Source organism: Apteryx rowi, unplaced genomic scaffold (assembly GCF_003343035.1).
Source record: "Apteryx rowi isolate R43461 unplaced genomic scaffold, aptRow1 scaffold_668, whole genome shotgun sequence".
Lineage (NCBI taxonomy): Eukaryota > Metazoa > Chordata > Aves > Apterygiformes > Apterygidae > Apteryx > Apteryx rowi.
In genome coordinates, this window is record NW_020450947.1 from 432,264 (window position 1) to 454,197 (window position 21,934).

The 21,934-nt window shown below is 46.6% G+C and overlaps 1 protein-coding gene across 1 annotated transcript in view; it reads right to left on the bottom strand.

Moving 5' to 3' along the window:
- Positions 1-1,100: 1,100 nt before the first annotated feature.
- KIAA0895L (KIAA0895 like) overlaps positions 1,101-21,934 on the bottom strand; it is a 24,655-nt gene continuing 3,821 nt past the window's right edge. The window contains exons 2-6 of the mRNA XM_026085424.1: positions 18,499-18,642; positions 4,575-4,707; positions 3,394-3,699; positions 2,224-2,321; positions 1,101-1,288 (exon numbers count right to left, since the gene is read on the bottom strand). Of these exons, the coding sequence (XP_025941209.1) occupies positions 1,124-1,288; positions 2,224-2,321; positions 3,394-3,699; positions 4,575-4,707; positions 18,499-18,642 (846 nt within the window). The 3' untranslated portion in view covers positions 1,101-1,123. The remainder of the gene's footprint in view (positions 1,289-2,223; positions 2,322-3,393; positions 3,700-4,574; positions 4,708-18,498; positions 18,643-21,934) is intronic.

The window sequence follows — 21,934 nt, forward strand, 5'->3', positions numbered from 1 at the left end:
TTGTGCTGCAGCCACTTCCTCTTGCAGATGACTGACCATCTGCTTTTGGCTACTTTGATTTATTAATGTTAGCTCTGCTTAATGCCTTGCTTTGCATGCTCCGGCGACCCCTTCCCACTCCTGACCCATAGGCTTGGAGACGAGCAGCCTTGCCTAAGCAACTGAAATGTGTGATCACAATGTTAATAGTGGTACCAGCCTGGCCTTCTGCATTCAATGCCCTCCATAATCTATCACTCACAGGTAGTTTCCATTACATAGTTTTATTACAGGTTTTTCCTAACATCAAAGCCCATTCCCCACCCTGAGTCCTCCTGTGCCTCAGTGCCAGGCAGAGCAGCTGTGGGGGGTTGGAGGGGGGCAGAGTGACAGTTACTTGGGGTACTGAACAGTCTGCAGGGACAGGGCAAATATCTGGTGGGGGGGGTGGAGATCAGAGATCTTTTTTTGGTGGATTAAAGTCCTTCTCACTGCTGGGGGAGGGCATGAGGGGAGTGGTGAGTGAGTGGGAAGCACCTGAGTGGAGCTGAGCCATGGCTACAGGCTAGCCCTTGTTCCCTGCCAGGGCTCCCAGGCACAGCCCAGGGCCACCAGCCTGTGTTTGCTGGCTCTGAATACAGTCAGAGCCTCTGCTGGAAACACCCCATGGCACCCTGAGGCCCCCCCCATGCTCTCCTCAGTGTGACTGGCCCTGCACAGCCCCCTGCACCTACTCTGGGCCCCTGCTCTGCTCTCATCCCTCTAAACCATCTTGTACGCCTGCTCCTGAAAAAAACTCGTGGAGCAGTACAGCTGCCCCTGACACACACACACACAGAGCTGGGGAGGCGGGGGGGAGCATCAACACAACCACACCGGCCTTCTCAACCAAGCTACCCTACACAGCGGTACATGCATGTTGGCCCCCTCCCCAGCCCTCCCAGGTGGAGGGGAGGGAGGCCTAAGCTGTGCCGTTTCCTCCAGGTGAGGACTGGCTCAACAGCCCCAATAAATATCAAATAAATAGAGCCCAGGGCAGCCAGGCACTGGGAGAGCTGTGCTCAGGCACACGCGCGGTGGCCGAGAGGCGCCAGCCTCGGGAATCAAGCCCAGTGGGGTACCAGGGCTGTGAGCCAGGACCCGCTCAGTCAGGCAGCAACTGCTCCAGCTCCTTCTCGTTCAGCCTGTTGGTGGTGACGATGTGGTCGAGCTGCTTCATGTACCGCTCCAGGTCCCGCATGAAATGGGGGATGCGGGTCTTCTCCAAGACCCCAAATTTCTTCAGGCGATTCACATCTTCATAGGACACCTAGTGGGAAGCAGAGAGATGTGTCAGTCCCCCTCGGACACTAAAACACAGGCCAGAGAGCCTGGACTGCTTCTTTAGCCTAAGGCAGAGCTGCAATCAAATGAGTTTGCACAACTACGGCAAGCCTGTGGTGTGGGTCATCTAGAAACCATGCCACCCAGGAGTTGCTCCTGTTTCCCAGAATGGGTACCATCACCTTAGAGGAAAGGCAAAGCTGAAAAGGCTCTGTGAAGAGACTGCAGAAATAACTGTCCTGGGAAGGTGGAGGAAGTGCATCACAACACATGAGCAAGGGCCCAGCAAGCAACACCACTACAGCTCCGACCTGAATGCAGTCCTCTGGGAACTCAACTCCAAACTGACAGATGCTTCCAACAACACCACTGCTAACAATGCTTTAATAAGAGTTTAAAAAAAAAAAAAAGGTTCCCTGCTTTCTCAGCCATTCCCTGAGTGCTGGAGGCCCAGAGGAGACTCAAGGTGAGGGCAGCTGACCCTTGGTTCTGGTGGAGAGGACAGCCAGGTCTGGCCTATCCTGGCAATGGCTCTTTCCTGCTGGACCAGCTGCAAAAGTCCCCGAGAAAGATATAATAAACTCCTAGAGATGCTGAGGAAAGTTGCCAGTGACCTAGAGGGACGTCTCACTCTCTGAGCTTATTTCAGCTGTGGGATGGTGGGCTCTTCTCCAGGTTATGTTTTGGGAGCTAAGTTATGTGGCTAATGGGCAGTGAGACCTCCCAAAATCCACTGTGTGTTCCTGCTGATGCTGCACATGAGTCTGCATGTGGGCAAAGCCATGTCTGGCCTCCCACCAACCACAAGTCCAGCCACCCAGAATGGCTCACAGCCTACCGTGGCCTCCTGGGCCAGGAAACATCCCTTCTCCCAGTCTGGTGCCAGACCCTGGCTCTAGCAGCCATCCCAGCCCATTTTACCTTTCCAAGCGCTGCCAGCAATGGAAAGTCAATGGTCTGACGATGTCGCAGGATCCGGAGAATCCCATCCAGGTACACCTGATCCTTACTGAAACAACCTGAGAGAGAGAGGGAGGTAAAAGGGAGTGTGACTGGGCGCCAAGTGCCCCACTGTTTGCAAACAATGTGCATACCCTTCTTTCATATAAACCTTCGTAAATCACCAGTAACTCGACTGAGGATGCTGAACCAGAGTGAAACAAGTGTGCTAGGGCCCACGCGTTGTTGGGTACCATGACCAGTGCTTGCCAGGGCATTTAGCATGGAAAACAGGGAAATCAGGCAGGGAAAAGAAAGGATAAGACTCCTTTGGGGAACTGAGCTGAAGAGGAGTATGTGGGATCACCAGGGAACTAAGCAAGCTGAAGAAGTAGGTAGCATGGGCACCATGGGCAAATACGATGAAAAAGTCCAACAGAGAAAGGAATCGGAGCTCAGGTTGGACCAGGTGATATCTGAAGGAGGGGATGAACCCATCTCTCCTCTCCGGGGTATAGAGATTTCCCCAGGACCAGAGTTATGCTCCTGAGTGTGATAGGACTGGCAGGAAGGAAAAGGCACAAAGGACAAGCAAACTCAGCCCTGCAGATCAGTGCTGGGGAAAACTACGGGCAACTATGTGCAGTGAGTCTCAAGTCCGCAAAAGGCCTTGGGTGACAGGCAGTGTCCTGTCACAAGGACCACTTTAGCACTTTTACCATTCCTTCTGACTGACGTTTTTTTTTAATATTAAACCACTGAAAAAATATAAACACTCCCCCAAAATGCTTATCTCATTTCTCCTTTGGCTGCTATCTCCCTGTGAGTTTCTGTAAGACACTCTACTTAAATGCATGAGACAACTGGAAACACCTTGTGTGGGCTCCTTGGGCTGCCATGTCTGGCCACGCGTGAAATGAAGGAGCCAGAGAGTGGTGATACTACTGGACTGTACATAAAATTTTAAGAGATTGCTGTCATAAAGATATCACTTATGAGATGTAAATCCATACAAAAGCAGAGCTGTGGATGAGGTACTGTGCAGGATGTCCAGGGGCAGAGCAGTGCCGCTGCTTTGTGGGCTACATTGGTGGTGTGCCTCCATTTGAAATCCACTCCCAAATCAACGCTTTCCCTCCCATCAAGCTTTACCTGGCTGAGATGTGTCTGTCTGGCCTCGCTTCGCCCGCACGCAGTACTCCCACCGGACCCCAGCGTCCTGGACATACTGCTCCAGGTCCCGGAAGAGGGCGGAGAAGGAGAGGCGACTGGCCTGATGGATGGTGTAGTAGAGCAGGGCCGCTCGCCACAGGAAGGGCTGCTTGCGGAAGAGGACGCTGTGCAGGCTTGCCAGCCCTTCCTCGGTGGGGTTGGCGGGCTTCAGGCTGTACTGCTTGCGGCCCTCAGAGCTGTGCCAGGGCTGGCGGGTGTTGTTCACTCCCCGGATGTAGTGGGTACCTGGGCAGGATAAGTGTGAGAGCCGTCAGACAGCCATATGGCCCACCTCTCTTGGGGCCCTGAGTTGGCACCCCTTGGTTCCCCGATCCCTGCTTTGCTGCTGTGGCATTTCTGCTTTCTCCTGCACCAGGGCTGCTGGGGGAAGGAGGCATCTCCACTGGGGCGGACCTGGCACCCACCAGGCTCATCACGGGGATGGGGCAGCCCTTTGCTGCTGGGGCTGCACAGCGGGGCAGTGTGCTGGCACAGGCACATGCATGCACATCGTGCCAGGTGCACACCCAACACTTTCTGCCTTGCCTTCACAGAGGGATCCCAGGACCCAGCTGGCCTCAGCCCCCTTCGGAACTTGCCTGTGGTGTCATGGCCTGGGAGGACACCTCTGGGACTCCTTGCCACAAGACATTATGGGTATGAACAGTTTGCAGAGGCTCAAAAGGAGAGTGGACAAATGCATGGGAGGGAGATCCATGGGATCACTAAATACACAGAAACCACATCAAGCTTAGGAAGCCCTCAAGCAGAAAATACCTGGGGTCTGATAGAGGATTTAGGGAAGTAACATCTCTGCTTGCCCTGTGCTCCCCACTGCTGGGGAGATCTTCGCACACACCCCACTGCTGTGTAGCTCCTCATTCTGCCTGGCTGTGGCCCCCGCAGCCCTGAGCCTGGCCGGACTCTGCTCTGGGCCCTCCCCAGCAGCAGGGCTGCATGTGAGGCCTTAGGCCATTACCCGGATGGCCATCAGAGGATGCTCACAGCATTCTTCCTGTGCCTCCATGGCCCCTTCTCTGCCCCCCCCCCCCAGGGTGCTGGGCAGCACATCCATTACTGCAGCTGGCCCCCATCGCCACCCTGTCCCCAGTCCTGCTGACCTATCTCGTGGCGTAGCATGCCTTCCAGCCAGTACTGCCGGGCTCCGGACAGGTTGATCGCCAGTGTCGGCCGGCTGTCCTCCACCATCATCACGGCCTGGGACAGGAGGTCATCGGTGAGCTGCACCACCACCTGTGGAGGAGGTAGAAGGAGGCAAGTAGCATCAGGACTTTGGCTGGGAGGAGACGCTTGGCAGGGCTGTTCTAAGCAGAGGCTGAGATCACTGCGGACAATCAGAAAAGCCCATTACCACCATGGACAGCACTGTGCTACACAGCTAAGGAGCTGCCTCATTATCTCTAAATCACATTACAGCTTCCTAAAGCACTGTGTGAGGAACATATGACTCATTAATGTGAAACCAGGTTAGTGCAGGAGGCAGCTAACCAGAGCCTCAGTCTGTGCTAAGCCTTTCAGCAGGACCGAGCATTCCCTCCCTGCCATCCTCCTTTTTTTTGGCCAGGCAAACAGGCTGAGCAGTCCTCCTCGACATGCATTCAAGGGCCATTAGAAAATGGTTTGTGCTATTCCTCAAAAGGTTGGTATACCTAAAGAAACCGTGCTAACAGTGTTCCCATTCCAAAAGGAAGCACCCCAAAACCACAGACACCAGGAGACCCCCTCTGGACTAGATGAGAAAACAGTCGCCCTAATACATGTTGGCAATTTTCCTGTACCCTGGGAAAGCCACGGGAGCTGCTATTGGCACCTCTGATATCAGCTGTGGTTGGGGCAGAGAAGAGAAGCACAGCCAAAGGTAGCCATGAGTCCTGAGCAGGCACTGCAGGGAAGTCAGCTGCTCAGGACACACATTCAAGTTACTACCTTTCTAAGGAGATGCTTCTAGTGGTGCCCAGCAAGCATAGATACCAGGAAGGAGAGAGCAAATCCCAGTTGCAGGGCCACCCAGCCATGACCCCTGATATCAGACCAGGTCCTGGCACTCCTCTTGGACAGCCCAGCACCAGGATCCCTCTGGCTATAGGAACCTCCCAGCTCACTGCTGGACCTGACCACCACAGCTCCAATGGCTGTAAGAGGGACAGGCTGAGAACTGGGGAGGTGTTTCAAGAAATCTTACCACTCTTTTGTGTTATATAGAGGAACGTAATCCTCCTGCCTCACTGCTTTGTGCATTCCCATCCCTTTCAGCTGCGATCAGCCTGCCTCCAGGCCGCAGTGAATGAGGGACCTCCCCTTTCCCAAAGCTCCAGGTCCCTCAAACAAACACTGCCATAAGTCACCCTTGGGCAGCTCTCTAAGGGGACTGTGTGTGAATTGGCCTCATAATCTTCCAGGCTGCATTTCTGGGAAGTGACAGCCTGCAAGATTGAGGGCTACATGCAACTGTCCTCCATCAGGTTGCATCATCAAATGAGGCAGCCCACTTCGCCACTGCCTCCTTTCCCCTCACTGGGGACCACAGCAATACTCACACATCCAGGTGGGCATGCAGACACCTTTCTTTCCACGTGGCTCTGCAGGATTTTGTGGCCACACACAGTGGGAAGTCTGGGAAGCACTCCATGAACACAGGGGACCTAGCCTGCAAAGCCGCTCAAGCAGCTGCAGTGGGTTATCTGCAGCAAGCAGTCGCAGCTAAAATGCCATTTTTCCTTGAGCACTTTTCTTGCTCCCTTGAAGACACTGCTGTTTGGTGCCAGTGTCTGTGTTCTTCAGCGCAGAACTGGTGCCTGCACTCCCGACAGTCCCTGGTCCCTAGGTCTTTGATGTTTGACCTGCAGCTTTTATAGGGAGCACTGGACATGAGGCACTTCAACAGCTTGTGGATCTGCGCTGTCAGGACACCAGTTACCACATGATGCTCAGCTGACAAAACAGGCTTTCTTTTATAACAGCTTTGGAAGTGCTTGCCTATCCACTGGCAGCAAAATCAATCAGTTTGGATGGTCCATCCCAGTGCTAAGACACCACCGGCACAGCCCTCAGGGCTAACTCCGACTGTTTGTGTCTTACCTTCATCTCCCAATGGCAGCCACAGAGACTATTCCTACCCTGGCTACTCAGGGCATTTTGCTTTTTGTGAAAATCTGTCCAAGATGAGGCAAGTTACAAGCCCCCAAATCTCTCTGTTCCCACTCCTGCTAGCCTGGGATAGTTGTAAAACCCTACCTTCAGGAGTGAGTGGGTCTGAAAGGTTTCTACCTTCCCAGCCCTAAACTGCTCAGTCCCACTCCTGCACCCCCCAAGAGCCTAGTCCTTCGTGGGGCCGCACTGCAAATTTGGTCACTAAAATGACCCAGCTAAAAAACAAAAGAGCATGCTTCTGGAGGACCATTCTTAAGTTGGTTTGGTGATGTGAGCTACAGCACAGCCTTGCAAAAAGCTGGGCCAGTCCCTCTAAACACATGGCAAAACACAGCTTGGGAGTGGAACAAGCACTGAGACTTGCACTGCTTTTGCACTGAAGAAAACATATTGTGAAACTGCCCCTAAATTCCCCAGAAATACTGCCTTCATGAGCCACGCTGTGGGCACTCTGCTCTTGCGTGCAAAGGCACTGCACACATGCCTCTTTGTGGAGGAACTGAGCACGTGGCTGAGACAAATCAGGACTTTGCTTGTAACTAATCCACAGCACTGTGGAGCCTGAACATGGGGATCCTCTCTCCTTTAATTCCTGTGTTCCTTCTGCCGGTGAAAAGCAGTCTGACCCAGCAGGCAGGTTGGTACAGAGAAGGGAAGAGCTCAAAGGTAGGGGATTTAAAGAACAGGAGTCATACAGAAAGATCAGGGAATAAACCCACAGAAGAAGCTGGGAGGGAACCTACACAAAAAACAAGGTGGTCAGGCCAAGATAGCATCACACTGCACACAGAAGACAGCAGATGACATTTGCACAAACAGCATTAGCATTCGCTATTGCAACATTCCCACTTCTCCAGTGAAGTTTTTCCAATGTGATGCTATGTCAAACAAAGTAAAAAGAGCATGAACTTCTCCAACTTCTCCTTTTATCCACTCCTTTTCTGAAGGTCTGCACACAATCCTACTTTGTCCTGCATAGCTCTGTGTCAGGGAATTTCTTGTTTCCTCATATTGCTTTAACTGTTTTCTTTGTTATGGGCCCAAAGTGTAAAGTCCTCATAGCAAATATCCCATGAAGGAACCAAGCCTCTGGCTCCATCTTCATGTCTCCAATTTCTCCTTCATACTTGCCCTTTTAAGGCTTCAAGACAAGAGCAATAAGGACTGATCCATGCCAACACATACTAGCAGCAAGAGCTGAGATGTGCCAGTCATGTGCATTGTAGCCAGCCTTTCTACCTGTGCATTTGCTGGCTGTGATTCACAGCAGGGATATGCAATTTGTTCTCAGGACTAGTTAACCTCTTTATACAAAAAGAAACAGCTATTTGAGGAAATCTGGTCATTGTGCACCATGCAGCCAAAATAGCTACTTAAATTAACATGAGCTCCTGCAACCCTCACCCAGAGAGATACTGGCGTGAATTCCACACCTCCTCGGCCAGGGCATCTCAGACCAAACCCTGTTCAACTGAGCATACAGGACAAGTTTTCATTACAACAACAACATTCTTCCAAAGCGCAGTGAGCAGGCTGCTCAAAAAAAAATAAACCAGAGACATGTGCTGTCAACAAACAGTAATTTACTGACAATCCAACTTCAAATCTGCAGTGACTTGAAAGACACAGCAATGCATGAGGAAATGGAAGTCAAACAGATCTGACAAGCCAGACCAACAGCAAAGTGCCTGTGTCCCATACTGCATCCCCAGAGGTAGACACTGCCTTGGTTGTCATATGCAAGTGTTGGCAGCAGCAGCAGCAATGCTTGGGACATTTGGGCGTTTAACATTTTCATCTTAAAATCCTTCCACTCATGGATATGAACTCCACAGACATTAATTTTGTGGCTTACACTTTCACGGCTGAAAAGTAGAAATCTGACAACATTGCACTCCTGAGCAAGAATTGCTTTTCAGTATCCCCAGGGTGGTGGTGGTGAATCCATTAAGAGCCAAACACCAGGGTGCTACCAAAAACTTGTAAATACACACCACAGCATCTACGCTGTATTCTGTAGCAAAACAGAACCATGCTTCACACCTATGGGAATTGTCATTCCTGCAGAAAAGGTTGAAATCAATTCCAAGTTTTCGTGTACACTGAATGAGGGACAGCTCCATGGGATCCTATTAGGCACATCCTGAATGAGACAGGACTGCAACAGCAGTGCCTCTAATGGCCTCAGAGAGGACATGCTCTGTGGGTAATGGGCATTCTGCCTAACTTCTCATGCTTTGTTGTCAAACTGCTAGCATAACACAAATTGCTGTGCACATTCATACTACTACACTACAATTCTTATTTGTTTTAAAAAAAGAAGTGGAGACAGTATTGGTTTGTTTTAACCCAGATTTATTATTGTATATAACTGTTCACTAAAGCCAGAAGTGCAACATAACAGAACAGATCCTACTACTGGGCAAATCAACAGCATGAAGAGACTATGCTGCAATTGTTTAACTTTACCAGAGTGAAAGACAATCCCTCTAACTCAAATAGAGAAAAGACTTGACAATTTACTTCCAACTTGTGTGCATCCTTGAGCTTTATTTCTGCTCCATTAAGCAACTGAAAATAAATAAATGTTGCACTTTCCCTGCCCTCTCCCACATCCAACCAGCACACACAGATCACATCTCAGGACTATGCTTAGGCACAAGACCTGACTTGGGACCCTGGTGAGCTGGGTCCTGCAGAAGTTAGGACACATGGTTGAAGACTGAAGACAGCTTCCCCCCACAATACACCTTCTCCATCCCTCACTACTGACACTTAAATAGCTGTAAAACACCTCCCCAAGTGAGAGGCTGCAGCTTCCACATTTGTGTATCCTTGTGCTGATCCTGGATCAGCAAAAGCCAGCATAAGCAGTGAGGGGGGCAAAGCCTTTTGCTCCTGCTCCTCCACCCCATCTGTGTGAACATTTACGCAGCAGCACAACAAAACAGAGCAGGGAACTGATCCAAACTAAAACTGGCTTTATTCTCTAGGTGAATTTCCAGTAAGATCACCACCTGGCCACATGAGCTCCCACGCTAGCACAGGCTCTTGTGGGGAAGAAGAAAGAGTACATTTCACTAAGCCTTTTGGCAGCTAGCTTCTGCTTACAGCCCTATCTGGAGATACAACAGGCAGGAAGAGTCACAGATTCATCATAATTGGAAATTAAGGAGGCACATATGAACTGAACACAGCTATTTTTTTTTTTTTTTTTTTACTTTCAAAGGCTTACCTTTGCAATCTTTCATTTTATTTTAACCTTTTCTAATCTCTTATGTCAGTTCTATGCAACAGGAGTACAATCTTGTCATTTTACATTGCAATCCCAAATATAACTAGTTGAGGTTGAAACCCTGGGAAGGGAAGGGGAGGCAGAGGATAGAGTTAAGAAAAACAACCAAACAAAACCCCACACAGATAAGGAGTACATTTCACTGTTACAGCACTTTTCTTGCTCCCTTGAAGACACTGCTGTTTGGTGCCAGTGTCTGTGTTCTTCAGCGCAGAACTGGTGCCTGCACTCCCGACAGTCCCTGGTCCCTAGGTCTTTGATGTTTGACCTGCAGCTTTTATAGGGAGCACTGGACATGAGGCACTCTGACAGCTTGTGGATCTCCACTGTCAGGACACCAGTTACCACATGATGCTCAGCTGGCAGGGAGTGGACGTCTTGCTCTCTTGTCACTCTTAATTGCCCTATATGAAAAAACAAGGAAGGTTGGAATTTAGGATACTAGATGCTGGACAGATACAGGAAAACTTCTTTCCTAGAATAAAAACTCTCATTCTTAGACATACTTTCCCCCAGCCTAAATATATATATATATATTTATATATATATAGCGCACTCTGCTATTACTCTGCTTTCTTCACTTTCCGATTGCACATCCTTGACCACATTATGCTGAATTCTTCAAGGCATGATTCACAAGTGACATGAATTCAGACATTTCCAGGTCTCCTCCAAGCTCTGTCCCAACGGAAAATGCTGCGTTGGGATCATCCCAACTCGTGACTTCTGGGGGGCTGGTGCTCCTGTGGTATCCCCTGAACAGCTCAAGTTTCCCTCATGTACCTTCAAAAGCTAACCCTGAGAATGACACTATTCTATGAGCACCTGCCCAAGTGCCAGAGCTATTACATAACCCCAGCAGTTTAACTGTTGTGATAAAGTTACACAGATAAATTCTCCATGTAGATAGTCCCTGACGTTTTGATGCCGCACAGCTCTCCTTTCTGCATTAGCTCCTTAACTGAGCACTGAAGGAAACTATCCAGGCTTTGTTATAAACTGAAAATCTGTCCACCACCTGCCTATTTCCTTTTCCTCTGCAGTATGGGGAATGTTGTGTCTTATAACCTACACTGCACTTTCACTGCTGTCACCCATGCTAGCTGATCCTTTCATTCTGTTCAGGCACTGCCAGATACCGGCTAAGCTGCCAGATGGTACTGCTGGCTTGCAAGACTGGCTGCCACAGAAGCAGGAATGCTAGCTGGGTGTTGGAGGGAAGCTACCCCAAAATCACTGTCAGCACATTTTTGGCATGGAGGTAGTATAAGGGAGATTTACGTTCTTCAGCATAGCATATCTGTTCTTTCATTCACAAGGCAGGTAGCTCCTTACTCAATAGAAGTGTTTGCTGGAAATGCACATTTTTTTCCCCTCCTGACTTTGATTTCTTCCTCTCATATCTCATCCAATGGCAAAAAGTATATCTCACAGTCCAACTGTAGCTTAGATCTCTCCAAAAAGCACAGGTTTCTAAAACTGCATTCATTTAGATGCAGCTTTAACAATAAGAAGAATTAGTTCTGGATGACAGGATTATGCACACTAGAGTTTGTGAAACCATGCATGCTCTCAAGCTGACACCTTCTCCTGGCCCAGCTACATCAGCTGAGGAGGTAACTGCTCCCTGTTACAGGGTACTGCACTCACTAGACTGTGGGGGAAAATCCCCCCCATGTATGCCAGGCAAGGTAAAACCACTGCAGGTATACTACTAGGGCTTAGTTTGCCTAAAGCAAGTTAGAGAGGCCTCCCACAAACTGTTCTGCTAGCAAGGCTGTGGGCGATGGTGTCAGAGACCGGGGCAAGCATCGTCTGTCAGTCTTCGGTATCATGCCTGATAAACAGGAAGCAGACTGAACAGTTCCAAGCCAACTGTTTTCCTTCCCTCTTCATATCAGACTGCCATTTATAGGGTGAACAAAGGGAAGCAAAACAAACAGCTGGAAAATAAGAGGCAGCTAAGAATGTGATGTTCAACTGAAAACAGGTCTTGCTGTCAAACAGTAACAGCACCTTTTAGGCAAGCCAGCAAGAGCTAAAATGAAGGATGAAGCATTCCTTGGAACACTGCTTGGAGAAAGTTCCAAGAACACAGAAGAATGCTGTTTGCAAGGACATGCTGGAACACTGCTCAAGGCTGAACACAGAGGGAAGGGGGCAGTTTAAGTGGTAACTGCTCTTTTTTTTCCAGGAATCAAGGAAAACCTCAAGCAAGAACATATCAGAGTCTTTAGAGGAAGAATTCAAGTCACAGGGAACACTTATTTTTCTCTCTCATGGTGAAGAAAAGGTAAGGACAACACAGAGATGGCAACACTGAACTCAGTCATATGAAATGGAAACTATTTCTTCTGGTACAAGACCTAGACGAAATCAAATGAAGTGATTAGGAAGGAGGTCCACAACAAACAAGTAAACTATGGAATTTGCTGCAAAAGGTTTACAAGTGTTCAAAATTAGTTAGACACATTAACAGAAGAAAAAATTATCAAGGGTGTCTGCACACAAACACCACTAGGGATTCAGGAAGAATCTGGACTGCAGCGGCTGAAGGCTGGGAGAGTAGGTCAGGGAGAAATTGCTACCCACTTTCCCTGTTCCTTTTTTCCCGGAGAATCAACTATTGCTACGGATAGACAGACACTGGGACAGACAGAGACAGGACTGACCAGTAGCACTACTATGTTCTTATGATTTTTATTGGGGCTGCAAAGCATCACTTCCTCCCCCACCCTGCACCTCCCTCCCCCCCAAGTAAAGCCTCAGTTAAGGCAGAATAAAAAGGAAAAGTTATTCTTATAGATGGTGAAAAGATAAAAAGGATAAAGCAGAAAGAGTCCCATGTTTCTGTTCTCCTCTAAATGCCACATGCTCTCCATGTTCCCATTCTCCTCTATATGCCACACAACATCAAGGGAAAAGGGATGAAGGTCTCCAGATAAGCAGGAGGAAGAAAGAAAAGAGAGTTGGGCAAAGGTACAAAAAGGACAAGGGAAAGAAACAGACCCAGTCGAGGACTGGGAAACAGGCTTAATTGCCAGTCAGAGAGAATGAGAACCTCTGCAACCGCAGGTAGAGCTGCATTACCCAGTCCACATGGGAGAGTTGGCAACACTGTCTCATGGAAGCACACAAGGCGGCTGGGGCATTCCACAATTAGAAGACAACAGGCAAAATCCACAGTGTAACTATTTTTCCTTTCCTTTTTAGGAAAGCCTAATAACTTTTTAGAGGCATCGGCTTGTGATCCTTTAAGTGTGTGTGTGTGTGTGTGCGCGCGCGTGTGTGTTTGACAATGATTTGACAGTATTGTTTTGTCCCATTAGATAGAGGGTCCAAGAGCTGCTCTGTGTGAGCCAAACTAGCTGGGTGCAAGTGAGGTCTGAGCCAAATGGTAATAAAAAAAAAAAAAAAAATCTCTTCAAGAAGAATTGTGTGAAAGTCTGTCCAGGAATCAGAAGGGAATCTGAAAAGCTTCACAGAAGACTGTGGTCTGCATATTCATATTACACTGCCCATAGCATTTTGCTGGATTGGGCAGAGCACTGAAACCTGAGGCTTTCACCAGATTCATTCAATGTCAGCCCAATTCCAACCGCCACCACTTTAGAGTGCACTTGGCTCTGCCTCTAACATCTTAGATACAGAAACAGAAGTCCTCCCCACAGCCCAAATTTGAAGTAGAATAATGTATTGCAGAATCAGATGGAGAAGAAAATACATTTTATAAGACTGCCTACTGCTGTCTGAGTAATCAAGTTAACTCCGCACAGTAATTGCATCATACAGCCCGTATACTTGATGGGCAGTATCAGTTGCCTTATTTAAGAATCATAGGGCAAAACAGGAGAGTCCTGACACAGATGCACAGAGGCACTGAAGAGGTACTGTTAGAATAGGGTGCTATAGCTTCAGCCAAAGTTAAGTCTTACTTCTGGAGCAGCAACTCCAGCTCTCCAGATCTGTGATTTCTCTCATTCCTAAGGGGATTCACAGCTAAGGCCTGAATTCAAGGCATGACATCAGACCATCCAGCCCATCATTTTGATCCACAAAGCTGTCTGCTCAGTTTGCGAATGTAATGACAGGCAAAGAGCTTGTCCCCAGAAACTGAGTGAAGAAGTGGAGAGTGCTCACGGCTAGCCACAGCACTGGGGCAAAAGCTCCTGCCTTTTCCCAACTTCAGCAACACTGACAGCAGTAGGCCCATCTGCTTAGTACCTTGCACACTTCCTGGCACTTGGAAGCTCTTGTGCACAGGGGCAGGGCCAACACTGCCAACAGGATCTGTAGAGTTCTAGCTAGCACTGTGTAGTCTAATGACATGTCATAACTCCATGGATTACTATACAATACTTACCAATATAGGCAGGGATTTCTTTGCTGCAAACTGGGAGCAGCTGGGAGATCCACATAAGCAGGCATCTGAGCTCTGGCAACATCATCTCAGTCCTGAGCCAGAACAGAACCAGAACAGGTTCAGTATCTACAGCTTGAACCACACCAAAGAAACTTTTGAATACTCAAAGTCAATTATAGTGCAAATACTTACCCATGAGCATGCTCCCTGGGGTGCTGGAAACTGGTATCCTGCCTTCACAGATCAGCACCATCCCTCCACACCTCAAGTGCCAGGGATGAACGTAGGGGGATAAAGGGGAATAATCTGCCTTTGCACTGACCTGGCAAACAATGCCACTGGCTCTGCAGGCAGTTCAGGCATTGGAGCGAGGTTTGGCTCCTATTCTACCAATACCCAAGGTACCGTCTTTTTTGTAGCTACTGCCTGATAGTTTTGCAAAAACTAAACTAGATGCTACACAAACACTTGTGCTGGAACTTTACTTGGGTCAGATGGCTCTATTTTAGCATCCCCAAAGGTTTTAGTTGTTTGGCAATTATCTTCAAAGATAAGAAGCACAAATTTCAACTTAGATAGCACTTCTTGCTGTCACGCTGATTGTTACTCAACACAGTTTCAAGGTACAGAATCCCACTGTGACAGACAGAAAGGGAGCCAGGCCAGGCAGAAAAAGCAGCAGCAATGTCTGTGCACCCTAAATTTCCTCACAAATACTTAAGCTGCACTAGTGACAAGCTTTTGACCATGTTTTCTTCAGCTGCAGGCTACAGCCGACAGCCTGTGCTGTATCCCCAGCTCACTAAGCTTATGCCGAATAAGCAATACTGTGCAGGTTCTGGATTACTCCCAGGACCTAAGTCATCTCTGCAACACAAACTCAAACAGCCCTGGGAACTGTTCTAAGCTACAGCAGCCTTCCCAGGCCTTTCTACAAACTCACAACACAGGGCAGTCCCAGTGGCATGCAGGACAGCATGGTCCCTGTGTTCCTTCCAAGTTTGATGGGAAAGCCACTGCAGGGCTGTAAGACCTGTGCCAGGAAAATCTGTACTGATCCCTTGTGAGTTACAGTGCTTTCACATCCTGCCAGAGTGACACTTACAGCCAGCAAAAGTGACAAGGCACAAAAACCGTATGGTGTTTTCAGTTGGTCTCATAGCTAACGCAATCCTAAACAAAGGGGCAACCTGTGGTGGCCACACGTGCTAGAGTTTCTTTTTTTAAGAAACACATCATGATCAATATGAAACATGGGAGCAGCAACAGAAAAGCAAACAGCATTACAGAACAGACAAGGAAGCTGGATACAGCGGAGAGAAGTTAGGAGTTACAGATACAGGCAAATGGGAGGGAAGGTAGATAGATGTCTCTATGAAAACTGCCCTGTTCCTAGACAAGGCATTATATTATAAATAATGCAGAAATGGCAGAATATATAGCAAGTTTCTATCCTGTACTGGGATCAGAGTTTGATGATATTCCTATATTATGGACATTTTCCTCTTCCTTTCCCCAGAGAACTTCCAACAAAACTTGTAATGGGTGGTAATCTACAAACCAATGCTCAAATGGTTTTAAAAACATTTATCAAATGTTATGAAAAAAACCAGAGCCATATCTTGCACTCATATGTGTAAACATAATAATTAAACACATAGTTCCCTTGAACAAAGGGAAAATTCCACAGGGCTGGAAAAGAGCTAGTTGTACACTAACACAGAAGAAAATGTGACTCTGGGAAATACAGACCAACTTGTTTGGAAAAGAGCAGAAGAGCTGAATTTAATCATTTAATAAAAGTAAGGGATAGAACAACTAGTAAGTTAACATATGTTCACAGACTTGAAGAAAATGTAATTTTTTTTCTTTTGTAAAAGTACATAGCTGGCTGCTAAGTAATCCCTGTAAGGCAATGAAACTTCTGTAGATTTTAAATACATAACCTCTTCATTTGTTTTTTAAAAAAGGACAACTATCCAGTATCAATCTAGCACGTACAAAATAGGATTGACTAACTGCCAGACTGGATACTGGGACTGGTTCTGGGTACTAAAAGGCAGCTAAATAATTGGAAAAGACTTACAGAAATCCTTTCAGCTGAAAACGCTGAGGAGGACCAAGGTACTAAATTCACATTCTAGTCATACATCTGCAGAAGAATCACAGTAAACCATGGAAAGCTAGAACTGCAATTTCACCTGAACCCTGCAGTTCCTCCTCTGCCCATGTATTACTTCTGGGAACTGCTCACTCTCACTCTTGTGGGCATGAAAAGTTCTGGGTAGTGCCAAGTATCTTAACTTCAGGGAAGTGCTTGTGAATTACCCTGTTAGGGGAGGGGGTGAAAATCAGAGGTAGGGAAACAGTCTGACCAAGAGGCAACAATGAGGGAGCCCCCTTCACCACCTAACACTACCATCTATGTCCTAGGGTGCTACAGCCAACAGCAAAAGGTTACCCTGCAAGAAAAAGCAAAAGGAGGTCCAGAAATTTTTCTAATCATTTCGATCTGGGACAGAGGAAGTGTTTTGCACACATCCTGCAAGCAGGAAGAAAAAAAAGCCTCCTCAGTGAAGCTGTGGCACATCCCTCATCCTTGTACACATCCAGCTGCCAGGAAATGTCCTGGAAACACAGGTAATATAAACACACTGGCAAACCTTCAAGCTCCTCACCCTGCTTTATAACCACAGTGATCTCCACTGTGTTAAAGCACAACAGGTTTCCAAGCAAACAACTATGACAATGACATCAGTGGTAAAAAGGAGCAAGCAGAGATCAGAGTCAGGTGAATGTACAAGGGTACATTTTGTTTTTCATCTTTTCATTGTAACTTAGAGATGGGAGAGAAAGGGCCAGTGCTACTGACAGAGCAGGAACCAGAAGGGAAATGACAAGAAAAGCAGAACAATGTCTTTTTGCCGAGTATTTAAACCCTCAAGATTTCTGGCTTAGTTCCTTGTGATTACACTGTTACATTTGGCTAAGCACAGAAAGCAAGCTGCAGAAAATTCCTTCTGCCTCATTAGACCTAGACTTGCCACCTAACAGGCACCATCAGAAAGGAGCTCAGCACATACAGCAAGGCAACCACTGGAAATTCCTCCCAGCACAGAGGCAAGCCACAGTACTTATTGTCTCTGTTGGGCTAAGGTGCATCAGCACCCTGATTTGGGCTTCTTGGGGCACAGATAAACCGTACGAGCTAGAAAGAATAAGAGATGCTGAACTTCCCACCCTCCTTCCCACACAGCTGAGTTACTACTGCCTCATAGCTAGAGTAACATCACAACTGAGTATTTTCCAGTATTAAAACCTGAGCTTGGGGTTTCAAAGTACCATAACCCAGTATGTCCCAAAGAACAGCAGGAAATTTCTCCTCCATCTTTGCGTTTGAACATGTGAATGAACCCAGATGTCAGAGATTTCTGCCATACCACTGCTAACAAAAATAGCTTATTCCTTCCGACAGTAATTGATGCCTCATGTACATAGCAAAGTACTCCCCACCCCATACGCATGGCCACGTGGACAAGCAGCAGCTCCTGTCTCTCTCAAACATAAAGGGAGATATGGCTGGACTGAAAAATCAGGGGAGGTTGGTGGAGAAATAGCACTGACTTCCTAACTCTGTGGCAAGGAATGCAACCAGCCAGGAGCCATGCCAGAGATGAACAGAAGACCCAGTTCAGAGTAGGAAAGAAAACACCTTGACCCTGAGCTTGTATCAGGCAATTGCCAGGCCCAAAGAATCCTGTAGTTGTATCACATTTCTTCAAGCCACATCAAGATTCTTACGCAGTGGTGGCCTCTGAGAGCTAGGACAAACTGGGAACCATAAATGGCCTGAAGAAGTCATCTAGAACCAGTATAGTACTTTCAGTAGCAACAGAACAATACAGAGAAGGATAGTTAAAATACTTCTTCTCCATGCAATGTCTTTGCTAATAAAAATGCCATCAGATTTGTTTATATCACCCTGCACTACAAACTCAGGTCTCAAGGTAGCTTTTACTCCTGCCCTGAAAGCTGAGTTTCTCAAGTCTCTCTTCCTCAGTGAGTATTTTTCTTCTTTGCACGCAAAATACTTCTTAATCCAACTCTTCACTATCAGGATTAACATTGCTGAGTTAAAACAATGGTTAAAATAAATATTTTCTAAATTTATTTTACAAATAAAGATTTTGTAAATAAAACAAAGGATGATTATTACCTCTCCCACACAGCCTTCCTTCTGCATGTACTTTCGGATAACAGACCAGATTTGGCATTTGCTCAGCAGTCTTCCTCCAGTGGCAACTTCAAAACTCTCATAGGTACCATACTTCTCCAGGACAGCATGAATGATCCTAATTGCCTGTCACACATACAAATAAAATATCAGTCAAAACACCTTCTCCACTCTCAAGTACCTCTTCCACAGCACCAAAAATCCCATGCGTAATGAAACCCAGTTATGAGGATCCCCTATAAAGAATTCAAAAGCCTGTAGTGTCAAGTGCTTGTGAAGTGAGATAAGTTTTTATGATCTACAAAAAGATTATGACTGAGCCAGCCAAAACATCACCATGGCAGATAGATACTTAACCAACAGGACCCACAGTAAATTCTTTCTGCATTTTATTGTTTCATTTTTCCTCACAAGTGTCTATTGCTGGAACTAGGCAAAGCAGAACTGAAACAGCAGTATCATGGCATGCTGTCTCTACATGTTAAAACCATGATTTATTTTAATCTTTTCTGCTTTCAATTCTTCATTCAAACTTTAGTGTTTGCAAAAGAAGATCTATTTTATCAGCATACTTTTTAGTCCAAGACTTTTTTATTGCAACACTGGACTTCTTTCAGGAACTCACATTACAGAAGACATTTGACAGGAGCACATCTTTTGGCACAAAATGTCCTCTGGCCTGGTATAAAAGCAGCAAGTACAAAAATGGGATAGACACATGACTGATCCTGGAGTTACAGAAAGATCTTTATTCCTCTCAGCTAGATAAAGCTGACAGAATTGGAAAAAAAAAAAAAAAAAAGAAAAGATCACAACTAAGCTGTGGAAATTCAAAAATGTTAAAGAGGAATTAAAATGACTGTGGTAGCTCAGACTTTTTTCTTCACAGGCTACTGCGTCTACTTTAGTGAATCTCTGTAGAAACTGCACTTTCAACAAAGCGCTTCAAGTGTTAACACATGCAAGAGTCAGGACTACACCTGCAATCTTCCACTCTCATAAGAGAAAGGCAGGTCCTGTAGTACAGCTTAGCTGCAAAGGGAAATATTAGTTATGCAATGTTGTTTCCTCTACTTCAGATAAGGTCTCAAAATGACCAGTCTACCAAAACCCAGCAATATTTTAATAAAAACAGTGTGTGCCATTTTATTAGCATTAACATTTATATAGCATCTTTACAACATGAGCATTTATTAGCACATTTTCTCCCCACGAAGTGAATTTGCATCCTAGCCATTTTCAAGCAACATCTTTCTCTAGCCTATTAATATATATCCCTATCTGGATGACTACCATCACTCTTTTGTACATATTCTGGAGTTTTTCAGCAGTTCCCAGAGCACTATATATATAAAGCTGGCTGATGCCTGCTTACCCTCTGCTATTGATTTTTTCAGCCCAGGACAATATGCTTCTCCTGAAGTGTGTGTGTGTTCTACCCCCTCTTGCTGAGTTAATCCCTTTGCTCTTTGTCCTCCTCTCCTCATCTAGCTTCAGCTGTTTTCCAAGTTCAGCCCCTAAACGGAACTCTACTTACTGCAGGAGGGATGTTCAACACAGGTATGTTACAGCCTGGAAAAGATCATGGTGTTAGAGTACAGCGACCACCACACAAGAAATAGCTTTAGCGCAGCTCTAGAGCTAGAAACTGAATTTGGCCATACGGACCTGGGAAAGAGCACAGAGGGAGCTGAGGCAGAAACCAGACCAATACCCTGCTACAAAAAGAGACAAATGTTCTGGGAGAAGAGTCAGAAATAACACAGGAGCCTGGCTGCAACAGCACAGTCCTGTACAGCTTGGTTGACTGTATTAATAAGCCAGACTCCTTGCAGATTTATTCTCCACTGAACAGAATGTGAGTAGGTGTGGGGGGATGGGGGGGGTGCACAGGAGGACATGCTGTTTCAGCAAGGAATTAAACACACCAGACTATATAGTTAAAAACAAACTGGCATTCACACCATTGCCCACTACACAGCGGCGTTGGTTTCATTAAAACTCATATTCCAATTATAAATAGGACCTCTTTTATTAGATTAGTACTACATCATAAACTTAACTTCCACTGAACCTCATACCACATACAAACTAGAAGCCAATTTCACGGCATGCATGTGAGCTTACATCTTAGATCAGACCTAGGACCTGTGTTGTCTGAGGCCCTTTCTCACGGGCACCAATATCAGAGGATCAGAGAAAGATGAAAGAAAGTCTCCTGAAACACAGGTGCAGGTTGCTCTTCTTCCACCCTGATCAACAGTAAAGCAACAGGTCAGAGCCCTGCATTAAAGGTTCCATCTCCTCCTTTCTGCTTAAAGATGTCCAGGATTATGATATGAATGCTTACTGCCCACACAAACATCCAAACCATCTAAACATCATCTCTAGTGGCCCCAGAGAAACCCTGTAAGAGGGATACCATGTGTGTTGTGACCATCCTTCTGTACCACAACAGATGTTCCTGATTTTCCTTCCCTGAACAGTCCTCTGTACACCGCTGATTTTATTCTCAAGTAACTTATTCTGTCTTTGCAGGAGAAGCTTTTTATGCTCTGCTTCTGTAATTGCATTCCCTTCCTCTGATCTCTCTGGAATATTGCTGTCTCTGTCTGAGATGAGGAATCACAGCTTGCTACAGCACAGTCCAGACCCAGGGAGCACTGACACTCCACACCTTGTGCACCCTCCCAAAAGTTCATTTGTTCCTAACCACCCCTCTTCAACTTGGGGAGGTTTCTTTAAAGTTTGTCCCCTTTCGGGAGCTAAATAATTAAGGCCATTTTTGCAAGTGCTCTCTGTTGCTCAGCCTCTTTCCCGAGCCAGGAGAAGGGCACTGAGCCCCGCTCATGAAGTGGCACTCATGAGAGCCATAAGGAACCTCCTGCTGACTTTGATCAAAAAAGGACCATTTCTTCCTGCCATCTTTTGCTTAGTCACAATGAAACTTTGTCCCTCATCCCATAAGGCCCGCAGCACTGAGTTGAGAAAAACTCAGGGCAGATGGTCAGCAGGAGTAAGATCACAAAAAGGCACGCTTCTTCCTGACTTTTAGAAGAAGCAACAAAGAACAAAATTTCTACAATAGACCATTTACTTTTCTGAAAAGCTGATGAACATCACATCAGCCCTTCCTGTCCAGGTAGTGCCCTCTTTGGGTCTCCAGAGCAAGAGCTTATCATCAACTCAGTCCACAAACATGCACAATTACACACGCAAAGCGATAACAATTACTCAAGTTACAGGTCAAGCTCCGTGTTGATGCTGTTCTCACTCCTGTGTGACAGACTGGGATGCTGCCAAACGGGCCATGTGATCTGTAGTGTAATGAGCCTTAATGTGGCTAGAAGGATTCTTCTCATTTATTCAAAGTAGTTTAAGTTTCTATTAAAAAAAAAAAAAAAAGGCAGTTGTGAGT